Source organism: Pseudonaja textilis, chromosome 3 (assembly GCF_049901715.1).
Source record: "Pseudonaja textilis isolate UNSWEBS1 chromosome 3, rPseTex1.2, whole genome shotgun sequence".
NCBI lineage: Eukaryota > Metazoa > Chordata > Lepidosauria > Squamata > Elapidae > Pseudonaja > Pseudonaja textilis.
The window spans coordinates 62,695,705-62,717,199 of NC_141992.1; the positions used below are offsets into that span (position 1 = coordinate 62,695,705).

Genomic DNA, 21,495 nt, shown 5'->3' on the forward strand with positions numbered 1-21,495 from the left:
CGTGATCAAAATTCAGACACTTGGCAACTGACCTGTATTTATGATGGTTGCAGTGTTTTGGGGTCACGTGATATCCTTTTGTGACCTTTTGAGAAGCAAAGTCAACAGGGAAGCCAGGTTCACTTAACAACCGTGATACTAACTTAGCAACTGCATATATATACAATAATTAGTGTTGGCATCTTAATCTCGTACATTTTTGCCTAGGATTGTGCCTTAAATCAATAGATTTAAAAAAAATCAAAGATAAGAAATCAACTTTTTCCTAAATTAAATATTAACTAAGAGGAACGATTGCAGATCCATGACATACCTATGGAACTTCATTGCACCAAATGACTTATGATATTAAATGTACAATAAAGGAAAAAAAAATACTGTCCATACAATTTTATTCAGGCACACCATAGCTGTAATTATAAGGAAATAGTACAAGTTCTGCCCAAGTGCAGCAGTACAACATCACTGACAATTGCAAAACAAAGTATACTGATGCTGTTGTTATTTACCTGCATGATTGGAATAGTGTGCTAGGATTGTTGCAACAAAAATCAAACTTGCAGATACAGTAATACCTTGATACTCAGCTGCTTTGAAACTTGTTGAATTTGTTTTTAACACATCCTGACATGAAAATTTTGTTCTAGTACTCACTGTTTGATACTCAATGCACAAGCTAGAACCTGTTGGTATCAGCGGACTTGTGATTCACTACATTATTCCTTATGACTAAACTTTGTTTGGTACTCATCATCTTTGGTACTCATTGCACCTCCTGGAACCAATTAGCAATGAGTACCAAGGTACCACTTTACTTATCTTACTGTAAATAATCTGAGGCATATTTCAGAAATTACACGCAAATATTGAGCTCAGTCTAATTTCTGATTTGCTTCCACATTCAACTTATGCCTGATACCGTGGTGTCGTTATGCAGGTATTTTATAGGTTCCACCGTATGGGAATGGTTCTCAGATGTCTGGGAAGGCACTAGAAAAGTTGTAAGCAAGTTTTTCTCTCAAGGAATGTTTAGATTTCAACATGGATATGAACTATTTCTGAATTAGTTTAAAACAGGGGTCTCCAAACGTGGCAACTTTAAGACTTGTGGACTTCAACTCCCAGAATTTCTCAGCTAGCACAGCTGACAAATTCTAGGAGCTGAAGTCCACGTCTTAAAGTTGACAGGTTTGGAAACCTCTGGTCTAAAATATGTTCTTATTGGTTCACTCTAAACCAGGGGTATCAAACTCAAGGCCCACAGTCCATATTCGGCCCGCTGGGTGCTTAGAACTGGCCTGCGGGGCCGCTCTGGAAAAAGGACCGGTCCACGGTGCCTCTGCCAGTGAAAATGGAGTTGGGAGGGCTGCGGGTGGCCTTCTCGAGTTCTGTTTTCACTGGCAGAGGGTTGTAGGCCAGTGCAGACGAAAACAAAGCTTGGGAGCCCGTTTTCACTAGCAGAGCACTTGGGCCAACATGAGTGACGTTGAGCCGGCCACGTCCCACCTGAGGTCAAACACAATTCTGATGCGGCCCTCTATGAAATTGAGGTTGAGACCCCTGCTCTAAACCAATCTCTCCAATAAATAGCAACAACTATTTAAAACTCATAGACGGTTTAGATGTTAAGATGCCATAGATCAGGGGTTGCCAACCTTTTGGACGTCAGGGACCACCAAACTCATAATTTTAAATCCCGCGGACCACTAATATGAATTTTGACTGATGGTGGCTTGCTGACGTTTTCCCAGGGTCTCTCCAGAAAGCAGCAGACCCTGGGAAAATCCCCAAAAAAGTCTGCAGGAAAATTCCCCACCATTTTCCTACCGATCGATTACTATTTGAGATCACAGGATACCATCTCCAGCTCTCTTCTCAGGGTGGGAGGGGGGAGAGAGAGACTTTTGACTTCATGCAAGGAAAGCAGGGAAAGGAAAGCAGCAGAAGTCTTTCTTTCTCTTCCCCAAACTCCACCAGAAATGAGTCTTTGTGGGGGTGACATTTCTCTGTAGACCACCAAAATTTTCTCACAGACCACCAGTGGTCCCTGGCCCATTGGTTGGTGACCACAATACATCGAAGTATTAAGTACAAATAATGTATTCTTTGCTAGAACTGTGCAATTCTTAGTCCTTGGATCCAATTTTGGTTAGTATTGGTGACATTAAAACAAACACAAATCTCAAATAAAAACCCTTTAAAATCATGTAATCAACAACTGTTCTTAGGGCCAACCAACCACCTATTTGCTGTAATATTAAATTATAGGAATACATTTATGCAGGAGATATTTTTCTAGCTCATCTATTGTCACTCAGTCAAAAAGCAGAGGAAGAATATGCAAAAAGGTTTGAGTGAAAACTATCTCAAGTCTGAAATAAGAGTTGGAAGTATTCCAAAGTGCAGGCCACAATACGGGACAAAATTCTGAATACTGTTATCTATTCCAAACAGCTTTGTTTCAAGTGTTTCGATTATCAACAACATCCAGACAATTATAAAAATTGATATATCAGTAGGTTGTATTTGTCTGATGGTGAAAGCTCCCAGCAACGGCGTCTTTACCAGTAATGTTATGTGGGAAGAGCTTAAAGAGATCTACCTTCCAAGTAGTTTTTTTTTCAAGCATTTCTCACATCTATTGTATTCCTGAAAACAAGAAGGCCTAAAACAAAGTTTATTTCAGGTGATTTAAGGCACTAAACAATCTCAGCAGAAGAAAAATGACAAATCCTGTAATATCAATAACAATGGAAAAAGGAGTGGGGGAGGAATACTTCTATATAATGCTATTAATAATTTACCATCTACCATATAAACCTTCACCACCACTAACAGGCAGTCCTTGACTTGCAAGTTTGTTTAATGACCAAAGTTACAAGAGCACTGAAAAAAGTAGCTTATGACAGTTTTTCACAATTACAACCGTTGCAACATCCCCATGGTCATGTGATCAAAATTAAGATGCTTGGCAACTAGTTCATAATGTCTTGGAGTCATGGGATCCCCTTTTATGACCTTCTGAGAAGCAAAGTCAATGGGAATGCCAGATTCACTTAACAATCGTGTTGCTAACTTAACAACTGTGCTAAGAAAGGTCATAAAATAGGGGACAAGTCATTTAACCACTGTCTCACTTAGCAACAGAAATTTTGCGCTCAATTGAGCTTGTAAGTCAAGGACTACCTTTACCATGAATTTTATGAACAACGTAAGCATAAAATAGGTTGACCTGACAATGAATATAATACTTTTGCTATTTATATCAGATTACTGATAGCCCTCTTTACAATTAAAACAGAAGTACAGATTTTTACTTTGCAGAAATACATTTATGAAACTGTTAAGCCAGCATTCATAATCCAAGAGACAGATTACTGGAAGGCAAGAAAAGTAGTAACATTTATAAACAAGGGGGAAAAAAACTTTTTAAATTGTCGTCTTCCTGGGCACAAGTTGTAACAGACTTTTTTTTTTTCCTGCAGCACATAAACTTTGATGAAAACTGTCAAAAGAAAACATGTCAACAAAATGAGAGACACAGAGAGAGGGAATTGTAAAGAACATACACTAATTCAAAAAAATAGTTTCCAATCCATAGTATTCAAAGCGTTCAGACAGGTTATAATTATGACTTTATTGCGAATTATGACTTTTCAACCCTGGGCAAAGAAACCTATCTGATATAGGCAACTGTGACATTAGAAAGGCAGTTTTATTTGGCACAACTCTCAGAAAGAGCCTATGGTACATCTGTAATAGCAGACCTGGCATACATCTCCCACTTATTTATCTATAAGAAGTTATTCTTCTATTTTAAGGTTCTGATTTTTCTATTCCGCTTCTACTAAATATATCAATCTATACCTAAGCTATTATTAAACCACAGTGGTCAAAAATGGAAATTCCTAGAAAGAAGATAAAGAAGCATACACGTTTTTAAGACAAATACTACCAATTATATTTTCATACAAAGGCAGAAGTATTCCTTCTAAATTTCACATTTTGGAGTCTCTGAAGTAGCAACAAGGGGGGGGTTTGGAAAGGAGCAGAAGAAATAAGTTTTTATTTAGACTCAAATTTTCCCAGATGCTTCATAGACCAGTTGGACTTAAAGTCTTGCAGCTTTGCACACTTTATCATACACTTCAGGAAAAGCCTTGTTACACTGAAGCTCTTGTCTCAGTTTGTGATATAGGGAGCCATCGAACATCTCCCAGAATTCTTCCCGGGTCATATAGCAGTCTGCGTATAACATCTGAAAACTAAAGGAAATAAGAAAGATGTTAAGAGTTCTTGCATTAGAAGGTGACTATTAAGATATTTAATTTAATAGCGGGAACAGAAAAGTGTATAATGGGCCAGAACACATGGTTGTAGTTGATTGGTTACAGAGCACGGGCTCTTGCATGAGGCAATCTACATTGTGATTGGTTGTGGGTATAAAGGGGGAGTTTCCCTCCCCCCCCGCCTTTTTATTCTGTGTGTTCTGTATGCCGTTCTGTGAATTACCTGACAATTTACCTCATGTTGAAGTGATGTGCCTGACTATCTTGTCTGTTGCAAATATAGATATTAAATATATTTATTTACATAAAACTACAAGTTTCTGTCAGCGTCTCTGACTTATAACATCTGCATATAACATCTGAAAACTAAAGGAAATGAGAAAGATCGTAGAGCTGTGGCATCAGAAGGCAACGATGACCTTTGTCTGCAAAACAGGGCAAGCCACTCGATCAGAGTTGATGTCCATGTTTTGTTCTAGCAAGTCAACGAAACCTTTCATTCAGTTGCGTGTCCCAGCAAGTGCGCCGCAGAACCAAAGCTGAACTACTGTACAGAATAGGAAAATAATGGGGTGCAATCATGGGTAATTAAGAGTTCAAAAGAGAGCTCTCATACGACTAGAAACAACTCTTTTCCCAGGGTTTAGATCCTTACCCATGAACGTTCCTCACAAACTTTTCTAATTGCCTGGTGGACGCCATGGCTTCAAAGTGTTTTGTCTGTGGCATCCCATAAGCTCCCACATCTACATAGAGCTCCTCTTCATCTCCTTTTGGATGAACCATTCCAGGATTGTGAGGCAAGATGAATGGGCACAGCCACAGGGGATAAACCTACAGAAAAGAAGAGGAAAAAGATGCATTAGGAGCCGTAGGAGTGCAGTAGTTAGAATGCATTATTGCACGCTAACTCTGCTCCATGTTTGATCCTGATCAGCTCAAGGTTGACTCAGCCTTTTGTCCTTCTGAGGTTGGTAAAATGAGGACCCAGATTGTTGGGGGCAATATGCCAATTCTGTAAACCGTTTAGAGGTGGCTCTAAAGCACTGCGAAGCAGTATGTAAGTCTAAAAGCTATTGCTATTCTATTAATTTCGTGGAAACCACTTTTGTGCTTTCTGAATCCTACCATTGATACAAGGGCTTTATTTTAAGCATTAATTATTTTTGGTTTTTACAGAAATAATCTTATAAAAGACCATAGAAATATTTTATGAGTTGACACGTGTATTAAGTAAGAAACCAATCTTATTCCTGCTCCCATGACCCGTCTTGGATTTAGGAAAGCCGGTCTTACATTAATGACACTGTGGAAAGTTTGAATACATTGTTCAAGACTCTTCATGGGGATCATCATGTCCTGTATCACATGGTGCTGCTCATAGAGCTTTCTCATGGCTTCACCTTGAGTCAATTTTAAAAGGGAGATTTTAGGAGGAACCATCCAGCCAAAGAGACAGCGGAAAATTGGATGATTGCCAAACGGGATGATGTCCTGTAAGGGAAACAATGCTAAGAGTAAGAAAAGGAAAGACTTAAAATCAGTATAATTGCATACATCAGCAACTTTAGTCAGTATTTTTTAAAAAAATTCTCCATGACTAGCTGTAGCTCCTTCCCTAGGCACTGAGTAGGGTGAGATGTGCAGTCCCTTGTTAATTCATCTTTTGCTCTATGAAGAAAACCATCCCTCCCCTTCAAATCTGTGCTTGTTTTATGCCTCCGTTTCTATTTCTATATGCTGCTCCGCTGTTGCTGGTGAGTTGGGCGAGAATGAAGTAAAATGTCAGTGCGGCTTCACCTAGCTCTTTTCAAAACTCATTTCAGACTTCTGCAAAATAGATCTCCCCCAGTGCTTTTATTTTTAAGGTTTTTATATATACTGTATGTTTTTGTTTCTTAAATCTTGTCAGCCACCCAGAGTTAGTTGGTTAATACACATGGCCATATAAATCTGCAGAGTGAGTTAATAATTAAGGCAGGAAGTATCCATAGGATAGGCTGACAGAAAAGCTGGTCTTAAGTATCCACAGTATAATAAATTACATGTAGATCCTCACCTGGAGCTCCCAGAAAATGCTCCTTGTATGCCTGTGATAATAATCTCTTGCTGGAATATATTCTGTTCCTGTGGTATTAGCTTTCAAATAATTCTCCACATGCTTAAAAAACCATGGTTTGTAGTACGTCCCAATTTTATTGACCTTGATGGAAAGAACAGGAAAATAATGAAAATATAATTCTGTTGAATGATATAGCCTTACAAAGTTACAGTTTAATTAAAGATGTGTTTTAAGAATGAGGCAACGTTCTACTATTGACATAATGTACCAAAAATACAATGCATTCTGTTTGCCACCACATTTAATACATGATTGTATAGGATTAATATTGTGTTGTGGTCTGCCAGCGGCCTGCGGAGGTAGCAGCAGAGTCAGACAGTGGGGAGGAACATGGGCCCGTCCTGTTTTCTGGGGGAGGACTCGGACGAGGGATCTATGTCTGACATAGTGATGGGCCAGGGCCAGAGTTATGTGCTGACTCTGGAGCCTACAGAATTTGACATCAGCGAGGCAGAGGAACGGGGGGAGCCTGTTCTCAGTGAGCGCTTGTGCAGAGCTGCCAGAAGGCAAGAACAGTTAAGACAAAAGGGGCGACTCAGGAGTAAGGCTTGGAGATGATTGGCTCCTCCCATAAGACATAAAGGAGGAGCAAAGGGAGATGAGCCTTTGCAGGAAGCAATTTCGATTGTTGTGGTCAGTTTAAAATCTGAAGCTCCATGTTGACTTTGTGCTCCTTTTGGCCTTTTGTGCTCCAATTGGCAATTTAGTCGTTGGCAGTATTTCAAGGAACATAAAGGTGAGTGCTTATCAGCCTTATCCCGAAAGACTGTGGCAGACTTCTGTTGGACTATTCATAAACTGTTTGGGACTCATTAAAGGCTGTGAATGCATATAATTCACAGCTGCTGAAATAAAAACAAGGTTTTGGAGAACAACATGTGATTGTTACTGTCTCAGGAAGCCTTGGTCAGAACAGGCAGCATCTAATTTCCACAAATGATGATTATTCTGAGTGCCATTACTGGACCTTCACACTAAATGTATCTCACCCACAAAAATGCAGACACCAAATGATGAAAAGGCCTGCTGGGGTTAACTCTTCTAATCATTATAAGCTCCTTTAGTCAAGCCTTTCCTCCCATATTGCAATTCAACTGTCTTTGACAAGTATCGCAATTTTAATTTGCAGAGAGCTAAGAATGTTTTAATTCATTTAGCTTAGGTTTTTCTAACTTGATTTCTGACAAGCACTTCTATTGTCCCCGTCAGCATAGACATTGACTTGCTGGAGACATTAGATCTAGTTACTTCACAGTTAGTTTTAAAAGCCATACCCCAATACTAAAGGACCTTTAGAATTATTCTGCATGGAACAATGGAAAACAATTTTAGGACAATGTTTTTCAAACTTGGCAATTTCAAGATGTGTAGATTTCCTAGCTAGCCATAGTGGCTGGGGAATTCTAGAAATCGAAGTCCACGTATCTTAAAGTTGCCAAATTTGAGAAACACTTGGGGGAGACAAAGTCTTTACAATACATAAACATGCATTGACAGTATAAATAGAGTCTCTAGTTTTTAGAAGAAACAACTTGCTTTTTCAACAGATAAAATGTTGTCATTGTCTCTTATGCCCCCTTTTAATTGACAAGGATAATAAAGTTAGGTTACCTTTTCTTGCTCAGCTTCATTGGTCAAAACTCCAGTCATTATGACAGCCTCTTCCAAAGAATATACAATGCCCTCTACAAAGTGATTCTCTTTCTTTTCTGATTCTTCAGCAAATCTCTTGCAGATGGCTTTCAATCCTCTCACGGGCTCGTAGTGTAATTTCACATAGTTCTTAAATGGGATCATTTTTATTTCCGCTGCAACCAAGAAACCTAATGTGCCACAAGACCAAGGCACTGCATAAAATAAATCTGAGTTCTCCTCCTGCAAAAAGCACACCACGCTAAGCAGAACTGGTTCAAAACAGAGCTGGCATAATTTCTTAAATCATGGCAAAGGAACATAATTTCTTACCGGGGTACATCTCACATGGCTGCCATCGGCAAGAACAAGCTCACAGGCCACACAGATATGTTGAAATAATCCATAGATATGAGAGGAAGATTCAATGCCAGTTCCCATGAGCAGACCACCTATGCAAGAGACCATAATCAAGAATGAGCTGAAATACATGCTAAACTTTACAGAGCAGTAGTTCAGAAACAAGAGTATCTACAGCAAGGAAAACAAAAGAAATCATATATACGCATGGAACTTCTTATGCTTAACATTCTCGTATGTAAAGTTATGACCAAGTAGTTTAATAAACGGAGTGGTCCTGATTTCCATGTTCCAAGGCTTCTCACCTACTGTAAGATCATCAAGTTCTGGTACCACTGGAATAGTCCAGCCCATACGATTCAGGTGTGCTGTTAATTGTCCCATTGATACCAAAGGCTCCACCCGTACAACCTAGAACAGAACACATTTTATGGCTTAGATAACATCCACCAGTCTGCATAACAATTCCTTTATTTGCACAACAACCTATACATTAATAGATTTGAACTAGAAGTGATGGATCAGGAACAGGATCCTGACATCATAGTGGTCAGCTTGATGAAAAATGTCCACCCAGTGTGTATCTGTAATATAAAAAGGGCAGATACAATTCTTGGGATCATTAGGAAGGGATTTGAAAATAGAACTATGGACTATAGCAAGTGTCCTTATGAAAATTAGGATCGTACCACACTTAAGAGGATCACGTACAATTCTTAAAAAGAATTGTTATAAAACTAGAAAACAGAGACCACCAGAAATCCAGAGCTGAAAGTAATTGCAGAGCTGGGGGGAAAAAAACCATCTTGGAAGAAAGCAATTGCAATCCCACAACAATGGACTAATTGTTTTGCTCAGCTCAAAAGCAATTTCCTCTGGAAAACCCCAAAGGTACCTGTCGCTCGGTGTCTACATCTAAAATATCCATCAGGTTGATTGTGATGTTCTTTAGAGTCTTCTTGTACTTCCCAATACGAAGAGACATTGTAAGCCAGCCAGGACGGCCTGTGCACATATATGTTTTTTGGCCTTCTGCCTTCCATTCTCGAACCTACAAGAAAAGAAAATGGAATCACTTCCTTGTACAGTGGCAGCTTGAAGCTAAGGCCAAATAAGTACTAGCTTTGGGTGCCAAAGCTGTCCTTCTTTCCAAATCATTCTAAAAACATAAATCTTTGCATTCTTCACAGGTGGCGCTATCAGTCAATGTGGCCTACAGTCATATAACCTTAAACTGGCACCGACATCACATATTATTACTCTCAATTTTAGTTGTTAGCAGGTAGCTTGCAAATAAGAAACTTAGTTCTGGCTGCATCGCATCCTTACAGTATATAAAGTTTTCAGGAGAAACATGTTAGGTGAATGCCATTGCCAACTAAACATGCATTGTTTATTAGCTAAAAATCAAGACCAGAATAAGAGCTAAGGGAGTCCAAAGCACGAAAATCTTATGTAAGTGCTGGGCCTAAATTTGTTCTCTGTTAATTTTCAACATTGTTGAATTATCTCACCTTTTAAGTAAAAGTGACTCTTACAGAGAACCAAGAAACAATAACCTCAATAATAAATAAATTGTTCTTAGAAATAACAGACTTGCATAAATGGGCTTTACTCATATCAAGTATCCGAGGAGAAAAAAAAAGAATTGAAAATCAATGTTTTGTTTGGTATGACATTCAGGTAAATATTCCTAAGCTTACATTTAAAAGCTTTACTCTACCATAAACTATAATTTTCTTCTTTAGTTAATGAACAGGCTCTCTAACAGATGCCTAACACTAAAAGTGTAATTGCATTGTCTTACTCAGAAATTTTGCCTTTTTAAAAAAAAACTTGCCCTGCAGATGCCCCCTGAAACTAACTATCATAGCTCTTTAGGAATGAACATAGTCAGTAATCCTTGTAAGATGGAGAGTGTGAAAATATAACTACCTTGAAAAGTAGAATCTACCTCTCAGTTGGGTCCAAAAAAGGAACAGCAAAAGAAAGCCCCAACCCATCTCCAGGCCCTACACAAGTCTCCCAAACCTATTTCCCAGCAAAACAGGGCAGTAAGATGGCAGAATACTGTGGACATTTGTACCGTCCTCTCCCTGCCTGCCTTTCTCCAGTTGCCCTTTATGTCAGGGGTCCCCAACCACCGATCCCCGGAGCGGTACTGGTCCGTGGATCATTTTTTACCGGACCGCAAAGCTTGGGCGCCGTCATCTTGTTTCGACAGCGCTTCTGGGTTTTCAGTTGGAAAGCGGCGTTTGGGTGCTCGCGCCTTAGTTTCGTCGAGGGGGGGGCGGCTTCAAACGAAGAGCCATCCTGATGGCGGTGGAGTCTCGCGTTACTCAGGTACCGGTCCGTGGAAGAATAAATAATCGTGAAATTGGTCCCTGGTTCAAGAAAGGTTGGGGGCCACTGCTTTATGTCATGCAATGGAGAGCTTTTTTTTTAAGCTGGAGTACTGGACTTTCCTATCATACTCCATTTGGCCCCTGCTGACTTCTTGTCGTCACTATCACTTTTATACACTTTGCTAAGCTTTCCACAAAAATGTTTCTAAGAACAGAAATCCTACAGCCTCTCCCAAAGGCAACACAACTGTTTTGTCAATTGCTTACAAGATAATAAATATAGTTTTGAATACATGACATAGATACTTGTAAGAAAAATAAAAAATAGGACAGGGACGTTAGGCGCTTTAACTCAACACCCCGCCCCACCCCCATGGCTGGCATGCCTCACTCCTGACTACTCTCCCATACTATTTCACCTTTATTTATGCTCCCTGTTCCCTTTCTTGCATAGCCAAACAATTCCCACATACCCATGGATTGTGCACAGTTCCACTATCGTGTTCTAATCTTTCAGGTTGCTGGAAAATTGGCTCTCTTGCCTCCTGCTCCCACTTAACCGCTGGTTAGTTTTGCTGGGGGAAGGGAGATACTATTTAACCAGTCACGGCACATGATTTGTGGCTCATTGCCAGAATCCCCCCCCCCCTTCTGCAATACTTATGCCACAAGGCAAACCATAAGGGTATTTTTCCATCTTATATGCAGGACCCAGCATACAGCATTGATTTGCAGGGCCCGCAATAAAATGAAACCAACACATTATCCAGAGATAATGCTCATCCATGTACGAACTTACTTTTATTATGCTTATTGTTCAGACATATGACATTTGAACGTCACAGCCCCACTAAGCTGTCTTATTACAACATTCTGCAATATAGCACACTGCTAATTGTTCTCCCAGGCAATCCAATATAACTAAATGGCCAATAGTTTTTTGAGGGGTTTCTTTTTTTCTGGGATGGGTGGTATGGTTGTTTATTTACTATAATTTATCTAGGTTTTTTTTAATTAACTGCACGATTACAATATATTATTTTCAAAATTACCTGTATTTCTATTGGTCTTCTAGTGATGTTTTACTATTAAAAAAAGAGAAAATAGCAAAATATATAACTGCAATGATGCAAACCAATCTGGGAGTGTTTGCATAAGCACAATTCAAATGTATCAACCGTAAACATCCAGAGGAAAAACAAAATAAAACATCCTCCTTCGTCAAACATGTGTGTTTTTTTCTAACAGAAAAGATTTTCAGAGATACAGAAACACCTTCCAACTCAATATTGCAGAATAAATGCTACCTTTAGATTTTAGACCTTAAAAAACTCTTCCACCCCCCTCAACCCAAATAGTTCTGCTCATCCCAACTTGATTATATTAATATGTTCAGGACTCGCAAGTCATGCTTTTGGGGAGCATCCATTCTTGATGAATGTATGTTTTCTTTTTATGTACACTGAGAGCATATGCACCAAGACAAATTCCTTGTGTGTCTAATCGCACAATAAAGCATTCATTCATTCATCCTGCAGCTTCTGCACCGCTCAGGTGTGGAGCTGGTAATAGACAACCGAAGGGACATAAATAGGCACATGAAAATGGATTATCTCGTATTGCTTCTGCAATGAACCCAAAGCAGCAGGCTAATCTCTACAGACACCGGTAGAAAGGAGCCTCATTTTCAGCCTTTCCGTGACTTCTCGACTTCAGCTGCTCTTCTAATTGCTGACTGCAAGATCGCACCATGCTGTGACAACCCAGATCGGCTGCCGCCCCTTCGCGTGATCAGGAGTCAGGAAAGCGGGATCCTATCCAATCTATGGAAAAGTGATTTGGATCGGACGCGGCACTGAGTGTGGATTGTCCGGTGGCGCAAGAGACTCGGGCGAGCCGAAGTGGAGACTGCCCAAGAGGTTGGTCCGAGTGCTTCCGAAGAGGGGTGAGAGGATTTCTCTGCCTGCTTCTCCGCCTCAACCTATTACAACAGAGTTTGGCGATGAAGCGCAAACTTCAGATTCCAAGCTTTCGTTCTAACAAAAAGTTCAAGATTTCAGGATGCTTTGTTAGGGATTTTTCTGTTGTTGTTTCCTCTTTCATAAAACCTGCTTTGTCACGGTATTTTCTTCCATGCTTTAGTAATCACTCCTTTCGCCCTGAAACATGGACATAAATATTAAAAAAAAAAAAACCTATGCTGTAGGAGTCAGAATTTCTGCGAACTTGAAAATCCAGTTAGTCTGCCTGGCTTAAAATAGTTGCACTGAAAAGACAACTTCAAAGAAGCTCATTCTTTCACTTTCCCTTACTCTGGTTTGGATTGCTGATTCTTTTTTGTGTGTGTGAGGTGCCTTCAATAAACCAACTTTTGTCTCTTTTGTTTTGTTTTTGAGATCCATGGGAACTCACCTGACATACAGTTCTGAGTCAAGAATAAAGAACGAATAAAGAATTGTCTTTTGTTATCACTTGTCCTTCCCTCCCTGAAAAAAATAATCTGGGGAAAGGCATATGATTTAATTTAAATTATCTTCTGCCCTACACCTCATGTGTTTTCAGTAATTAATCCTAGCATTATCTTCCAATCCACAAGTAGTAAGATAGTAGCATTTTATTTTTTTATTTAACATAGAGACTGTCCATTTCCCTCCTAGAGTGAGACTAAGCAGTGTACAAATAGATATAAAAACAGAAAAGCTATATATAAATAGTATAATAAAGCAGCTAACAATAAGAATAATTAAAATCCAGAATTAAAAAGGGGTGGGGGTGGGGGCTTCAGGGCACTAACCAGCCCCATTGGCTGCGTGCCCCTCTGTGGAGTATTTAATAGATTGATGTTTCAAAAGAACAGCCTCTGAATCTATTGCAGTTAAAGATGTTTTAAATCCAGAGAATGAGTTTTTCCAAATTAGGAAAACCTTTGAGAAAGCAAGGAAATTGTCGGCTAGCTCATTTAAAACCATTGTTCCTATAGGTGCTGCAAAGGAATACGGTACAATATTAAACTTTATGAGAGTTGGAGCCTGAAACTTCATTGCTGGTTCCCTCAAAGTTTGTATCAGGATTTGAAGACTTCTTGCATGGAGAAGAGTACAGTAACTCAGGAACAGTAGGGTGTTTTTAGGGGCTCCGTACCAACCACTTGGTGATTTGGGTGTGGACATCAGCATTCCTCCAGACCGGTTTCTGTTTATGTCCTCTCATCGCAACCCTTGGATATTGCATCATATCAGTGCAATCCCATTTGCGGCATTGTCCAAAATCTCAGTGCTTACTCTTCTCCATGCAAGAAGTCTTCAAATCCTGATACAAACTGTAGTATAGAATCTGCTTTCTTAAGGAACTGATGGAGAACAAAGAGTTTACACCATGTATACCCACAGATGTGAAATGATAGCCTATTATTATAAGGGAGGAATAAAAATCAAATGAGATAGTGAAGTATAAATGTACCCCTTTCACCAATTTTAACAAGTAGCAAAATACTTGCCAGCTGTTGCTAACAGTGTCCTAACAATTAAGCCTGGAACACAATCAACACCTTAAATTACATTGACTAGTTTCAATAACTTTTACAGCCTTAACCTCCAATTTGTATAGCATCTTATTAATAGCATGCTCACCTCAGAAATAGAATAAAATTCTTGGCAAAGCGCGAAGGAATTTGTCTCCAGTGCATAAGCTCCCAAGTGTACATACAAACAATGAAGTAATATAAGAATAAGATATCAATAGGAGAACATTGTAGGAAAGATGAGAAGGATAATAAGAATACAGCCCTACTACAATAAAGTAGAGATGGCGGGGCCAGTCAAAGGTAATATTTGCCGGTTCTCCGAACTACTCAAAAATTCCGCTACTGGTTCTCCAGAACTGGTCAGAACCTGCTGAATACTACCTCTGGTATCAGGCCCATGGGCCGGGAGTTTGACAGCCTTGTTTTAGAGAGAAAAAAGTAGTAGAGAGCACACAGCTGGAGGAAGGGAGAAACACCTGTGCTAATTAAATATCCTGCAAAGTTATGAAGTTAGAAAAGGAATGATATAATCTACTTGATATGGCAGTGGAGATATAGGAAGACATCTGGCACATTCTATTCCACGTAGTTATACAAAACCACTTCAACAATCCACAGATCTTCCACTTTAAGTCTTCATTAAACTTCCAAAGAAACAGAGTAAACCCAACTACTTTCAATAAGGTTTACCTTCTGCAGTAGAACAGCTTTTCTTCTTACTCAGAGTACAAACAACTGTACTTCCAATCTGACTCAAAATCCAGTATTCCTTTTGTACCCTGCCATTCCTCCCTCTCTGTAACTTATGTGGTCTCGGCTGCCAAGCTGATTATGTTTAAAAGCTCATTTGGACGACAGTCCTACATTTCAGCCTTCTACTTAAAACAATCTGACAAACTGTGTTAAATTACAGTCTCTGGGCTGGTTCTGAAGTAGCTTAGCCAACTAATGGCATATTTCCAAGAGAGATGTAACAAAAAAGGACTTCCCATCTCAAAATGTTTCAGCAATTGGATATACACCCATAAACATTTGTTAAATTAACTTTATTCAATGGTTCATAGAATTCCCAGGCACCCAGTTAGACTGCACCTGGAAGTTGCAGTCTGTGATAATGTTTATGAGAACTCCAACAGTGGTAATGCTGTAGTGGACTTGGCTGTCTATAAGTTGTCCACAACCAGTTCCACATTGGCTCCGAGAAAAGCAGAGAATGAATAGAAAAGCCTATGAATTCTTCCTCAGCCAATTATATAGTTGCTTTTAATTGACTTCAGTTTATAAGCCAATATTTCCCAATCTACAAACTTTTAGCACACTATCCATTTATTGCGTTTATAATAATGCTGGAACCTTTAAACTTAATGTCATATGAATACGAGGAATTTGCTAGTTTTCTTTGCTCCTTCATTTTTAGGTAAAATAATTGATCTGGTTTTGCTTTGCCAACCACAGCAAAAAGCACTACATTGTAATAAAGTAAATATCAAGAACATGCAGATGGCAGAGTCCACATTCTGCTTACAGAAAATTCTAGATCCAGTCTTTGGCAATTTTTAAAAAGAGGCATTAAACAACACGAGAGACCATTGGTGAAGGTTCCTTCAGCTGCTCTTGTCAGAAGAGATTCCAAACTGTTAATTAATCCTAGTTCAATCCTCCAATCCCAGAATAATTTAGGAGAAAAAGCAGGGATGAATGTTGCTATAAAGGAAAATGTGAAATTACTATTTCCATCAAGGCATTATAGAAAATAACGCCAGGCATGACTAATCAGTGGAAACACTGCATAGATCAATTTCATCATCACCTGCCTGATTCCTCATGGATACTTAGCCTGGTAGCCATAGGCAACGTGAAAAACCATGCAGGTAAATGCACCAAAGCATAGACAAGCGAGTGGGCTCACAAGAATAGCATGTTCTGGGCATCTATCACAAGAACGACTGTGGGAAACCACCCCACCCCCACTCTTAGAAGAATGAAACATTTTGAGGAATATTAAAAATGGTAAAATATTGTATTTCCCCAAAAGAGAAATGGAAGAACATGTTTTTTAGAGGGAGAAAGCACCCTCCATTTTTCTTAATAGCCCACAGCAGATGTCAGCACTTAAGAGATACAGAGCTTATTGAAAGAAGACAAGTAACTAGGTAGCTCTATTCATAAGCAAAAATCCTTACCCAAGAGCCAAATGAAAGCCATTAAGCCACGATAGGAATTGCCTAATACCCTTTCAGAACACAAGCCCCTTCACTGTATCACCCTCACAAACATCAACCAAACTTAGTTCAAACACCTAGGATTTATACCTTGTCTATAGAGCCAGTTATGACCCATATGTAACTTCTACATGGCCCCATGGGTATCTGACAACAGACAATAGAATATATGTTCTTGCCCAGGAAAAGGAAACTCAAGTGCAAAGCCCAAGAGAAGGGATGAAAATCCCCTACACTCACTTCCATGTGGTTCTGATGGTTCATTAAACCATCTTTCCAATCTGCCTCCATATTTCCAGTGTCTTTCTCCTGGCGTGGAACTGAACCAGGTGGATATTTCTTCCAACAATTTGGCACCCCAAGCTAACATGACCAACGGACCTGGCCGGGTAAGCCTCCCTTGCTGGCAACAGACCCATTGTGTCTGTGGGTGGATTGCCCTGGACTTGGGCCGCTTGGTGCAAGGCTAGTAAAGGGGTTTTGAGCTCAAAGTCTGCTTGGAAAGAAGGTGAGTACCTCTAAATTTGAACTTTAAAGCCCAGAAAAGTGAGGGAAATGTGTATATGTCTGTAGTGTGAGGAGTCTTCTACCAATCACAGCTGGATCCTGCTCCCTCGGTGCCTTTCCTAACCACAGAAATATCTGTTCCACCAACAGAATCTGGAAAGCATGAGGGATTTGCAAGAGCATAGGACCTTCTGTTAGGGAAAAGGGAGAGGCCATGTGAAAATGGAATGGAAAAGTGAATGAAAGAGTAACCAGTTGGGAAGTCACTGAGCAAAGTCCTGTGTTAGGAGGTGCCTGTACTTGACTTCTCAAGAAAATCAGGTCCTCCCAGACTCCTGAGGGTCTGAAAACTGAGGGGCAGCAGGTCCTCCCATTCCCGCTTTTGAAAACTGATGGCTGTGTTCCCTACGAAAGGAGGTGCCCATACTCTGTGAAGGAACCAAAGTCCTCCCAGATTTTTTTTTTCCATCCGAAAACTGATGGTTGTGATCAGGCTAAGCCAAAGTGAACCCCACATTGGAAGGGGAACATGGGAAGCTGTGGCTCGAGGGTTGAGAAAGGAACTTCCCTAGGAGATTTGCTCGAGTCTTGGGATGAATAGCAGATGCTGGTAAGAAGAAAGTGTGAGCAAATTGTGTAGAGTGGGCTTTGCTCAGGGACGAAGCTGGAAAACCAATTTGGCTAAATAAAGGGACTTCAAAGAAAAGGGAAATATATAAATAGGAACGTTGGGGTTTCCATCACCCCCTCTCTCTTCCATGCAACCACAGGATATGTTCGTTAAGATTTGTGCCTTCCCTGAGTTAACGGAGATTTATGATGGGGATGACCAGGGCCTAAAACTGAGAATTCTGCTGTCCTTTTCTTTCTCTTTTCCTTGTTTGCATGTTTGTGTCAAAGTCTTTGTGTGTTATGTAATTGTAACTGTTAAATGTCTCCGATCCCTAGAAAAAAAATAATTAAATTGATAGAAAATAATGTTAAATTGAGCAATGAAAAGAAAATGCCTTCACCCTAGTTTGTCTGGATAGCAGAAAGAAAGCAGAAAGTAAAGAGAACTGTGTTCATGTTTTCCCCTTCCCTCTCTGTACTTTTTAACAACAGCCAAAGTTATGAGGGAATGTTTTAAGCTCATTTAGAAGAGAAATTTCATTCTTGCATTTACTTGTATGTGTTTATCTGTTAATTTAACACCTTAAATGTTAACCTTAATGTTTTTTTCAAACCCTGCCTGCAAGTTATCTATCCACTCCCACTCCACCTCCCCATCTCTTATTCTCCAACAATGCTTTTTCTGGGAGAATCATCCACAAAGGGGGAGGGCCCCCTGGTCTCATATCTTTCAGCGCCGCACAGACAACTCTGCAACCTTTGGAAACAGATCACACTGACCCAGATGCTTCCTCCAGAGAAATTCCATCCATCTGAGCCAGGGAATTGGGTTTGGATCCAGCCATCCACTAGAAAGTCATCACAGCAACCAGAATGGAGCAACCTTCCCAAGCCTGACTGAGCTTATCACCAAGCCAAGCCTTATGCCACCCAGCAGACAGGAAAGAGAGGACCCTGAGATGAACAAGTTAAGATTAAAGACTCGTTTCAATCCCCAGAAGACACCTGGAAAGACTATTGCGGAGGTGGGGGGTGGAAATTCGTTGTAAGGTTTTCTTTTTTGCCTCACTTATGTTGTAACCAGTTAAATGGATTCATAGAGGGATGGCATTTTGAAGTGGCTGGCACAGCAAGTCCTGAAAACCTTGGATTTCTGTCTGGTATGACAAAAATTGGTTCAAATTGTTTGTATTGCAGTAGTTACACACAGAAGTAGCTGTTCACACACACATACCCCATTCAGAATTAGACTGAGGTTAACCCCTTCACACACCTCCACATAAAGCTTCTTCTAGATTGATTTTTGCTTTGTGGCACTAAGGCCCAAACAATCCTATCTCCTTGCCACGGGAGCAGGGGCATGCCCCTCAGGCAATTCCCTCACTGAAGAGAAGGGAAAGAAAAGAGATCTCTAAGCCTCAAGCCCGGATTGTGACTCACAAATGAGGTTCTTCAGTTGCCCATTAAGGCTGAATATGTTTCATGGGTGGTCTCATTAGTAGAAATCCCAGGGCTCATTGTGCACTATTTTTTTTTTAAAAAATAGCCTGGACTGCACATTGGCAAACCTCCAAAATCTAGGATTTGGCCTCACAAAAATCTAGGATTTATGTTAAGATATTGCGTTTTAAGAGCTGACCAGTTGCTATAAGGTTAATATAATGTAAGGCTGATGCAATGAGGATGAATCAGCATTGGTATTGCCTTTCTTAAGACTATGTATGGGTCCACAGAAGTTTTACTTCTTTAAAAGGTGTTTATATAAGGCAGCCATTAGAGGGCTTGTTCTTTCCTTTGTCCTGTCTTCATTGCAGAGCTCTCAATGTACAGTTAAGCAGATTGCTTACTTGTCAGGTATTTGCCTACCACGTATATTTCTGTATATGTCTTGTATATAAACCACTGTTAAATGTTTAAGCTTCTGTGTGCTGTGTTTTGCTCCTGGGTTGTCTCATAATAGTAGTCATGCTGTGAACACTCTTGTACTTTGTACTTTGCCTATAGAGCGCAGCTATGGCCACTACATAGCAATAGCACTTAAGACTTATATACCGTTTTATAGTGCTTTACAGTCCTCTCAAAGCAGTTTATAGAGTCAGCATATTGCCCCCACCTCGGAAGGATGGAAGACTGAGTCAACCTTGAGCCTGCTGGGATTCGATCTTCCAAATTGCAGTAGAAGTAGCTTGCAGTACTGCACTCTAACCACTGCCCTGCCAAGGCTCCATATTCCTACATGGGAAGTCTAACAGCCTATAGAATACATGTTCGGAAAGCTCAAGTGCAAAACCCAAGGGAAGGTATGAAAAATCCCAACTCTCAAATCCATGTGGTCAGCTGCCCAGAACCCATCATTAAACCATCTTTCCAATCAGTCTCCATGTTTCCAGTGTCTTTCTCCTGGCTTGGAACTGAACCAGGTGGATATTTCTTCCAACACTACAAAAACTGACAATCCCCAGCAAAGTATTCCCTCTGTTCCTTGCAGTTTCAACCAACTATTATTATGTTTTCCCCCCAAAAGTTATCAACTGGGATGGGTTGCATTGTACGATTTATCACCCTGACCAGAGTCACAAAGAAAATAGATTTGGCTTAGATAACATGGTACAAGCAAGCAACATGCCAACTGGTATTGGCTTCAAAAGTCTTTCCCCCGCTCTTCCAACTCAGGCACTGCATTGCTGAAACTGCTGAGCTGCTAATGGCAAAAAAAAAAGCACTGTTTAGGAAACAAAAGTCAAGCTTAACTTAATAAATTCCTTTCCTTATCAACAAGGTTTTTTTTTAAAAAAAATATTGATCAGTTAAAATCAAAATAAAGGAAACCTCGTAAGAAAGAAGAGTATTCTCATCAGCCAGATTTGTTTCGGCTGAATCGTTCCAGTGAGCCAAGACAATGCAATGGGGAACTGTGAGAGGAACTCTTGTAAAACTCACGCTTGCCTCTCTAATCGGAAAGCCACCCAGAAAAAACACCCTCAAGCTCATTTAAGGTCACTGAACCAACGGCCCCTTCGCATTCTGGATTTTGGGGGGATAAAAAACAAACCCACCAAACTTCCCCCCGCCCTCCTCCAACCCAAGTCAGTTCCACTGGTCCCTTTTACCTGTTTCTGGATGTTCCGAACGCGCAGGTCGTGCTGCCGAGGAGCGCAGTGCAGCTTCTGCACCACCCAAGCCCGGAGCTGGTAGTAAATGTCGAAAAGGACCGAAAGGGGCAACAGGAAGAGGCAGACGAAAATCCAACGGTGGTGGACTAGCACGTACTCGATGCCCCTATAGCGAGCCCAGAGCAAGAACAGCAGCAGCCCAATGCCTAGAGACAGCAGAGGCCCCATCCTCGCTTCAGCCTCTCCGCCACTTCGCCAATTGCCGCTTCCCTCTTTTTCGCCGGGCTTGCAAGGATCGCAAGCAAGGCGATGCACAGCCCACGCTGCTGCTTGCCCTTCGGCGCAACGGCCGCGACTTTCAGCAACCTGAAACCTCTCGGCCCCACCTTTCTCCAGCCGCTTCCCTAGGTTTTGCAATCAAAACCCGCGCCTTTTTAAGGAGTTGTCTCTACTATGCTTCCTCTCTCTCTCTCTCTCTCTCTCTGGCTACTAATGCATAGATCCTCTTTCTAGACGGTGCTCAAGGATCCCCCCAAAGTGCCTCCATAAGGTCAGAATAAGATGCTCCCTCGCCCACTTCCAATTCTCACGTTTTCTTCCCTAAAGTCTATTCCCAAAATGGCCTTTGACTCCTGCTTTCCTCTCGCTCTGCACCCCGGACGGGAAGCCCCCTTCACCGAACCGGATCACCGAAACCCCACGGATCGCGCCCACCGGCACTTATCTTTTTACAACGGGCGCAAGCCACCACCTCCCGTCATCCCCACCCC

The 21,495-nt window shown here is 40.7% G+C and overlaps 1 protein-coding gene across 1 annotated transcript; it reads right to left on the reverse strand.

The window, feature by feature from the left end:
* Positions 1-375: 375 nt before the first annotated feature.
* Positions 376-21,471, reverse strand: DHCR24 (24-dehydrocholesterol reductase). The gene is made up of 9 exons (XM_026707242.2): positions 20,723-21,471; positions 9,299-9,454; positions 8,709-8,814; positions 8,377-8,495; positions 8,023-8,286; positions 6,349-6,492; positions 5,586-5,783; positions 4,945-5,123; positions 376-4,265 (listed from the first exon to the last, which is right to left on the reverse strand). Exons 1-9 carry the CDS (start codon positions 20,951-20,953, stop codon positions 4,112-4,114), a joined length of 1,551 nt encoding a protein of 516 aa, XP_026563027.1. The 5' UTR covers positions 20,954-21,471; the 3' UTR covers positions 376-4,111.
* Between the last annotated feature and the right edge of the window lie 24 nt (positions 21,472-21,495).